This window comes from Nicotiana tomentosiformis, chromosome 5, assembly GCF_000390325.3.
Source record: "Nicotiana tomentosiformis chromosome 5, ASM39032v3, whole genome shotgun sequence".
Taxonomy (NCBI): Eukaryota; Viridiplantae; Streptophyta; class Magnoliopsida; order Solanales; family Solanaceae; genus Nicotiana; species Nicotiana tomentosiformis.
The window spans coordinates 14704172-14713803 of NC_090816.1; the positions used below are offsets into that span (position 1 = coordinate 14704172).

The 9632-nt window shown below is 40.9% G+C and overlaps 1 protein-coding gene across 1 annotated transcript; it reads left to right on the forward strand.

Moving 5' to 3' along the window:
* The first annotated feature begins 1045 nt into the window (after positions 1 to 1045).
* LOC104096045 (major pollen allergen Lol p 11-like) lies at positions 1046 to 2667 on the forward strand. The gene is made up of 2 exons (XM_009602332.4): positions 1046 to 1340; positions 2127 to 2667. Exons 1-2 carry the CDS (start codon positions 1187 to 1189, stop codon positions 2459 to 2461), a joined length of 489 nt encoding a protein of 162 aa, XP_009600627.2. The 5' UTR covers positions 1046 to 1186; the 3' UTR covers positions 2462 to 2667.
* The last annotated feature ends 6965 nt before the right edge of the window (positions 2668 to 9632 follow it).

Consider the following 9632-nt stretch of genomic DNA (forward strand, 5'->3'; position numbering starts at 1 on the left):
GTCATTATCAAACAGTACAAGGATTCATGGACTTCAAACCCAATTTGACAAGACGTAATAGAGACTAGTTAATATCATAATGTGGCTAGGGTGATTTGCACAAATAAGATCATTTGGTGTCGCTATTTAAATTTTAATTCCAGTAATTATTTTTTGAGAAAATAGTCTCTGATCAGAATTTTGAAGCAAGCTAGTAAGAATTTTCCTGGCAAGTCTTATATTGATGCGTCAGAATTCTAACGATTGCCATAATTTTGCAAGTTATGATGATTCACAAAATTCGATCACCAGAATTTTTCGCATTGTGGCTAAACAATCTAGTGATCTTCAGGATTCCTGGGGCTTTAAAATTTGGATAAGCGTGCTTTAAAATACTGACGTCAGGCTATTTTTTTAAAACCTTTTTTAGCGGGATCAAAATATAAACAGTAGTTTCAAATAGATGTTTCTTTTAGTCTGCAATCAATCCCTTCACAAATACAAAAATTTCACATAAATCTTGCCTTGCCTGCTAGTCCATTAATACTACCCAAATCATTATAACCCGTAAAATCATATGCTTGGACCATCTAAAATTTTCATTCTAATATGATTTAACAACAAAATTTACTCTTTTTCTGTTGGATTTCTTTACTGTATAGCCGTCCACCTAAAATATAGTTAGGTAGTTATATAATATATGTATAATTTTTGTATATTGGATAGCAGATGTTAATATATTTGGCCGAGTAGCCACATTTGTAACATTCCCTTTTCTATTCTCATCAAAAACCCTTTTGATAAACGGAATAGAGAAAATATTAATACTACTTTAATTAAAGACAAAAAAAGCATGTAATTTTTAGGGAGAGAGAAAGAGAGAGATGAAGATAGAGATATATAGAGAATCCAAGACTACCAATTACTTTTGACTTTGATCTTAATTGAGTGTAGGGTCTGCTTCATAATTTTGAATAATTAAAGGACCGATTTATCAGTCACTAATTTACGCTACCAGGAAGGAAAAAAAAAGTAACTTTAGGCCACCGCGTTTTGTTTTTTGGTTTAGAGCAAACCCCATAATTTTTCATTATATCACTTTCACTTTCCTTTTGTTATTTGCAGGCTAAAAGAAGTTGAACAGATAGTTAAGTTTACCAATTTGCAGAAATTGAAGAAGAGATAGTTAAGTTTGAGTTGTAAAAACATGGCAAAGTTGGTAGCTTTGTTTGTTGTTTGCTTTTTAGTCTTTGCTTCTATTGCTAGTGCACATTTTATGGACACTTTTCTTGTAGTTGGCAAAGTTTACTGTGACACTTGCCGCTGTGGCTTTGAGACCTCTGCCTCCAAGTATCTCGCCGGTATATTACCAACCCCTTTACTTTTTATTTTTTACCTGAGTCCGCTGTTAAATATTTGATTGTAAACCTAGTCATTTGACTTGAGGTCGCTGTAGAAACTCATAAATTTTAAATTCTGAATTCGCCGTGTGATCCGTCAGTTCCCGTGCAAGATTTGTTTGAGTGTCTTTCTTTTGTGTGATTCTGTCCAATTGGCCAACTATACGCCAACTCCCTCTTGTTTTTAATTGCCATTCTGCAGATCCAATGTATAAATTTGCCTATTTCTAGCTTAAACAAGTCAAGATTTTCTGTTCCACTATAAGAAAACAGTAATTGAAGTGTTCACCTTATTCTAGTTTAAGAAGTAGTTTTTTTTAACATTTTGGAGTTCAATTTTCTAGGGAGTACAATACTTATTTACACCGAAATTTATTTACTGCATAGTTCAACTGCGCACATATATATAGTGTGCTAAGTTTTGGCACAAGGATTCTTGCGTTTCTTTAGTTGCACATTATCTCCGAGTTATATATTCTATATTTTAGAAGTGTGTAACCATCTTATTGATAAACTTAATATGTTAGCTTTGACATACATTTATTTACTAATTAATTAGTTACTCCACGTCTTAATAAGCCTACTGCACCTGTTTTAATAAAGAAAAGTTAGTAAGCGGATTGATCTGTATGTATCTGTGTTGGTAATATGTTAAAATTGCGTGATCATCTCATTTAAAAATTATTCGAAAATCTTTTAAAAAAACTCGAACTCACTAATATATGTTTGTTTACACTATGAATGCAGGGTCTAGGGTTAGAATTGAGTGCAAGAAAAGGGACACCAACGACATATCATACACCATTGAAGGTGTAACCAACTCCAAAGGAGAATACAAGATCCTTGTATACAGTGACCGTGGCGACGAAGTTTGTGACGTGGTTCTCATCAGGAGCTCCGATCCAATGTGTGCGGTTCCAAATGCTGGCCGTGATCGTGCTCGTGTTGTTCTCACTCGTAACAATGGCATGGTTTCTAACACTCGTTTTGCTAACTCCATTGGTTTCCTTTCCAATGAGCCTCTTGCTAGCTGCAACCAGATCCTCCAGCAGTACCAGTTGACAGATCAGGACCAATTTTAAATGGTTTGGACTATTTTATTATGAAATGAATCTTTGTTTATTTAGATTTTATATCTAAATTTATATGTTTTCACGTTTTGTGTTTTTGGATATTAAGTGTAGTGTGCCCTTTTAGCGTGAAGTATTAATTTTATGTAACGCTCGCTTCGTTGAATATTGATATGTTCATTGTTTCTCTTTTTATAATAGTCTAGTGTTTGGTTCAACTTGTGTATATCTAGATTATTTCGATGGACAATTGTTACTTTTTACTCGGTATACGTACTGGGTAACTCTTAGGTAGATGGAATGGAGATTACTCAGACGTTTTCTAGTCTCACAATGATGCTTGTTGTTTACCCTCAAAATCGGATAATAATTGAATTTGTAAGTGATTTTAAGGATACATGGATTAACTTGACACAAAATGATAAATTAAATTGCAATTGAAATAAATAACGATAAAGTAAATGCAAACCACACGAATTGGACAATTTCAGCCCTGGAAGGTTAGCCACCCTCGAGCCGAATGCACTTCGATCGGTATCAAGATACAAAAGAATAAGAGCTTAAAGAGAATAATAATAATGTATTGTTTGGAATGCGTATTACAATATGTTGAATGAATTATCAGACCCCCCTTTATATAGTAGATGAGTCCTACTTTAGGTACTATTCTATAAAAGGTAAAACTCCCTTGATTTGCTGATTGTCGATTCCTTACAGATACGCGCCGAGATTCCCGCCGTAATATCCGACTGATCACGGATGTTTCGGTCTTCTGTTGGTTATGCTAACAATGTTTCTTCGAGCTCGTTAGGGGATAGGGTCGATTCCGGAATCACGGACTCAATGTTCTCGAAGGCAGGCATTCTGACCCCTGATTTTAGCTCGGTGGGATTTGGGGTCGATCTTAAACTCTTGATTGTCATGTTTCGAGCCTAACCTACCACGTCGTAGGCGAGCTCGATTTCGACCGTATACAGATAGTCCCCTCGTTTTTCGGAGAGTAGACGACCAGAAATGACATGAGCTTCCGATTCTTACTTCGATACCCCGTGACAAAAATGACAAAATAAGAGAAACGTCACGTCAATCAAGTCTTAATGGCATTAAATGCTTGTCAGTTGCCGGTCTGCCACTTCTGGATGCGAACCGTCGCTGAAAAACTATGAATGCCCCCTCATTTGTTCATTCAAACTTTACATCCAAACCTTCTGTCCTCGTACTTTAGAAATCTTAATACTTTCTGGCACTTACATCCTGGTTATTTGAGATCTTTTATAAGAACTTTTGTTCGTCTTCATCCCAAATGATCAAGCGCACTCCTTTAACTTCCTCTTTTTCCTCATTTTGCCTTCATTTTCAAAGACATGGCGAAGACTTCAAAAACCGTTCCCCAAAAAAAAACTCCTTCTACCTTGCGGTCGGCTACTGAGAAGATCGTTACGCGTACTGCTGTCGAGGAACCAGTATTAGAACCCCCATTGAAGATGTTCGTCCCGGGAGGATGCTCAGTAACCACCAATTTCAAGGTCGAAAAACCTTCTCCAGTACAAGGCCGGTTTGAGGAGGTCTCGAGATATATATTCTCGATCACTGGAGAGGTCCTCCCTACAGTAAAAAAGGATTACAACTGGGTCGACAAGTACGTGGTGGTTCCCTGGCCCGATGAAGACGTCACCACCCACGTTGAGGGATATTTAAGTGTTTATACTTATCCTTTTATTCTTGGCCCATTGGATCCGGTCATCATCGACTTCTGCAAAAGATACGAGGTATGCCTGGGTAAAATTCACCCTTCATTTTGGAGGATCGCAATCCTTCTTCGGTTCTTCGTGAGCAAGATCGATGGATGCTTGTTCACCGTCGACCATCTCATGCGCCTATACATTCCCCAAATCTTTCGGGTTTTGGGGGGACTGATCAAGCTCGCGCGTCGGGCTAGTAAAGCCCCATTTTCGAGCATTGATGAAGATCGGGATCAAGGTTGGCTAGGCCGTTTATCCGAGTGAGGACTTCAGACTTGATCCATGTTGATCACATGTCGTCCCCCGAGAAGTGGAATATATCACGTAAGTAAAATTTTGCTTACAAAATTTTATTTTATGCCTTTTTCCTTCCTTCTCATCGGTGTTTTGTGGTAGTGCAGCAACCACTCGGGTCCCGAATGCAGTCCCTTGACTCAAGGAGTGGGTCGAGAGCATCGTGTTACAAAGGCCGTATTCTGAGCATTCATGGCGCGAACTTTCAAATGGCCGGTGGGAGGCCCGTTCTCATGGTGAGATTCCTTTCCCGGGTAAGTAACATTTGAGTTTCTCTCGTGTCGTTAAGTTTTCACTTGTTTCATTTCCTTTTGCAGGTTTATCCAAGGACGTCACACTGAGGCCTCTATCCGGTGGCGAGAACTTCCCCGCCGAATCACATGTTCTGAGACAGGGTGGTGAGAAGAAAAGAAAGAGGGCCCTGAGTTCTCAAAGAAAGCACAATCTTCGGATTCACTCTATTGGTTGATGGACGAATCCGAAGAAGAACAAGAAGGAGAAGCTTTCAATCTAGTGGCCCGAGTGCCGTCACGAATTGAAGGGCAAGGGGCCTCCGAACCGGAGAGAGATGAGGCTGATCCGCCTCAAGTTAGAGAGGCTGATGAGAAGGTCATGGCAAAATCTTCTCGGGATATGGGCAACGCCCCGAAGGAGGCACTCGGTGTGATAGACATCACTGAGTCCATGTACAATGAGGCTCAGACGGTGAAAAAACATCCCAACGAGAGGACCCACAGAGTGGACGACCCCTTCCACAACTTTTTTGATGGCGTGGAATCTACCGCCATGGAGGATGTCACCGGGTTGGGTGACTTGGAGGTGCCGAAGAAGAGTCCGTCTTCGGGAACAAGCGGGCCTTCTTCAAGCCCGAAACTGGTCCATCGGTTCCCATCTCCGAGTATGGATCCCGACCGAAAGCGATCGATCGTCATCTCGGTTCCGGAGGATGCCCGGGTCCTTTCTGCTCCCCGTAGGGGTGGCCAGCTACCTTTGGTGTTTGGTGACCGAGGAAGACCAAGTGTAATAATCCAACCGGTTATTTTAATTTTTAAAACCCCGTTCCCTAAAATAAAACTTCCTATAGGTGCTTCTAATGATTTATGACTTGCGATGATGATTGGTTCGGGATTTAGAAGTGTTTAAGGTGAAATCGGAACACTTGGTTCCTTAAGTTGGCCTTAAAGTGTTAAGTTTGACTTCGGTCAACATTTTGAGAAAACGACCCCGGAATAAAATTTTGATGATTCCAACAGCTCCGTATGGTGATTTTGGACTTAGGAGCGTGTTCAGAACTTTTTTTGGAAGTCTGTAGTTAAATTAGGCTTGAAATGGCTAAAGACAAGAATTTAAGTTTGGAAGTTTGACCGATGAGTTGACTTTTTGATACCGGAGTCGGAATACAGTTCCGAAAATTTTCATAGCTCCGTTATGTAATTTATGACTTGTGTGTAAAATTTAAGGTCAATCAGAGTTGATTTGATAGGTTCCGACATCGAATGTAGAAGTTGAAAACTCTTAGTTTCATTAAGCTTGAATTGGGGTATGATTCATGGTTTTAGCATTGTTTGATGTGATTTAGAGGTTTGACTAAGTTCGTATGATGTTTTAGGACTTGCTGGTATATTTGGTTGAGGTCCCGAGGGCCTCGGATGAGTTTCGAATGGTTAACGGAACAAAAGTTGGACTTAAAAAGCTGTTGCAATTTTCTCTTCTACTGTATATTCTTGGCTGTGATCGAGCCCCAGATCGAACCCAGATATCGAGCCCACGATCGAGGCCTGAGTCGAAGCCAGGGACGAGGCTCTGTATCGAAGCCTCGATCGAAGGCAAGGCTCGAGGGCCATGATCGAAGGCAAGGCTCGAGGGCCAGGGTCAGGTCAAGACCCAAGATTGAACTTGATCGAGGCCATGACCATGTCCCAGGCTCGAGGCCCGAGATCGAGCTCCCAAGATCGAGCTCCCTGAGATCGAGCTCCCTGAGATCGAGCTCCCTGAGATCGAGCTCTCTGAGATCGAGCTCCCGAGATCGAGCTCCCCTGATCGAGCTCCTTGATCGAACTAGGCAGAGCTGTAAATTATAAAAACAGAGGACATTCGTCCCATTTGCCATTTTTGACGAACTTGAGCTTGAGCAGAGGCGACTTTTGTCAGATTTTCAAGGGAAAAATATTGGGGTAAGTGATTCTAACTTGGATTTGGTCTATGAACATAAATATATCATTATTTTCACAATTTAATTAGTGTTTTGAGATTGAAATTTGGAAAAGTTTAGAAATCTCATAGAAACAATTTTTTGAGATTTCGGTATCGATTCGGAGTCGGATTTGAGTGAAACTGGTATGGTTGGACTCGTAATTGAATGGGTTATCGGATTTCATAACTTTCGTCGGATTCTGAGATGTGGGCCCTGCGGACGAATTTTTAATTAATTTCGGGATCTTTTCTTTAAAATGTAGTATTTTCTTATAGAATTGATTCCTATAATATTTAGTGATTGTATCAAATTATTTTGGCTAGATTCGAGCCAGACGGAGTTGGATAATCATGGAAAAGGCCTTATAGTGGATTAAATTGGAGCAAGACGAGGTAAGTCTCTTGTCTAATCTTGTGAGGGGGAAATTACCTCATAGGTGATTAAAATTAAATAATTATTGCTAATTGTGGGAGGCTACGTACGCACGAAGTGACGAGAGTCCGTGCATAGCTACTATTAATGCTTAAGTCCGGGTAGTTTAGGACTCAAAGCATGCCTTACTCGTGTAAATTATATTCTTTGATTTATTTATATTAATTGATATCTATATGAATATATTGTGAATTGTTAGATAAAGATATTAAAGGATGGAAATCTCATAGGCTTGATTTTCTATTTAAGTCAATTAATTGTTAAAAAAAATTGTTCTCCTCTCAAATTTATCTTATAATAAATATACTCTCCTTCCGGAGGCACATAAGAAAATGTCCTCCTTTCTTGTGGAGCGGGCCGAACGCCTCGGAAGGATAGATGCATCTATGGATCGCGCCGCACGCCCTTCGGCAGTGTACACGACATTCTGGATCGGGCCGTACGTCCTCGGCAGAAATCGTGCTTAATAATAATAATTACACGATACTTTAATAATTTATTTCGGCTTGATAAGCTAATTAATAAATTGGAAAATCCTTGGAATTTAATGAATTATTATTCTTGCTTGTTTATGGAATTAATTGTTACTCCTGTAAATGAGATTTAATTGATAAATTGGAATTTATCTGAATTGAAGGAATTTAATTAATATATTGAGAATTGTTATATTTGAAGGAATTTGATTATTTCTGCTGATTAAACAAATTATTGTAAATTTTGTAAATCATGCTGATTTAAATATTCTAGTTTTATTTTAGTTATTGTTATTGACCCATAGTGAGTGTCAAAGTCGGCCATCTCGTCTCTACCACTTCAAGATTAGGCTTGATACTTACTGGGTACACGTTGTTTACATACTCATACTACACTTGCTGCACATTTTGTGCAGGATCTGAGACAGGTACTAGTGGAGGACCTATCATCACATACCTACGTCATCCCGAGGCATAGTGGTGAGCTGCCTTTCTGAGCCGTTCTGCAGCTACCAGTGTCTCTTCTTATATTTATATTCTGTCTATTTCATTTCAGACAGTATTTGAAGTTTTGTATAATCTACTAGATGCTCATGAACTTGTGACACCGGGTCTTGGCATACACACATTGGTAGAAGTTGGTATTTTATTATTTTCTTGGAATGAAAGTTTAACCAATATACGTTTGACTTATTAGTTGGCTTGCCTAGCTGTAATGTTGGGCGTCATCACGACCTATAGGTGAAATTGGGTCGGGACAACATGGTATCAGAGCACTTGGTTCACGTAGGTCTCACAAGTTATGAGCAGACCTACTAGAGTCTTGCGGATCGATACGGAGACGTTTGTACTTATATTCGAGAGGCTATATGGTGTTAGGAAACTACCTTTCTTCATATTCCATCATTGATGTAGTACTAAATATCCTTCTCTTATTCTCTCACAGATGGTGAGAACACGCTCTAATGAGATTCCAGACCAGAGAAGAGCTACTCCCCCAATTGCTAGAGGCCGAGGCAGAGGCCGAGGGAGGGCTCCATGCCGTGGTAGAGGGCGAGGACGTCCCAGGACCGTTCCAATTATGCCGCCAGTGGATCCAGCAGAGAATCCCATTATTGAGGAGCAGGGTGAGGTGCCTGTGGCAGAGCCAGCTCCGGTGGACTTCACATCTGCATCGGGATTTCAGGATGTCATGGGTCGTATGCTGCGATTCATGGACAATATGACTCAGGCCGATTTATTTTCGGCAGACCCAGCCACATCTCAGGCGGGCGGGGGAGCACAGACCCCTATCGCGCAGGCTCATGGACAGGCAGCTGCTGTATATCAGACCTAGGGTGCACTACCCGTGGGTGGAGTCCAGCCAGTGGCAGCAGCTACACCTGAGCCCAGGCCAGCTATAACCGTCGATCCTCAGAAACTATTGGACAGATGGACTAGACTACATCCTCCTGTCTTCGGGGGTGAGCGACATGATGATCCATAAGATTTCATTGATCGTTGCAAAGATAGACTGTACAACATGAGAATATTGGAATCACATGGGGTTGATTTCTCTACTTTTTAGCTAGAGGGTAGGGCCCGTAGATGGTGGCAGTCTTATGCTCTTGGCAGACCAGCAGATTCTCCTCCCATGACTTAGGACAGGTTCACCCGTATCTTCTTGGATAGGTATATTCCACCCTCCCAGAGGGAAGAGTTGCGGTTTCAGTTTGAGCAGCTCTAGCAGGGTCAAATGTCAGTGACTGATTATGAGGCGAGGTTTTCTGAATTATCTCACCATGCACTAATGATACTCCCTACTGAGGCATAGAGAGTGCGAAGGTTTGTAGCCGATTTACATACTGGTATTCAGGCCACTATGGATCGAGAGGTTGGGATGGGCACTTCTTATGAGCAAGTCGTGGAGATAGCCCGGAGGATTGAGGGTGTACGTCAGCGGAGCCGAGAGCAGATTATGAGAGATAAACGGTTCAGGTACTCTGGAGAGTTTAGAGGTGCTCCGTCCGGGGGCAGAGGTCAGTTCGTGAGCGGATAGTCCAGCAGAC

Coding starts and splice junctions, on each gene's coding strand:
- LOC104096045 (XM_009602332.4), top strand. CDS start 1,187: ATGGCAAAGTTGGTAGCTTTGTTTGTTGTTTGCTTTTTAGTCTTTGCT. Junction 1,341..2,126: donor TGCCTCCAAGTATCTCGCCG/GTATATTACCAA, acceptor CTATGAATGCAG/GGTCTAGGGTTAGAATTGAG.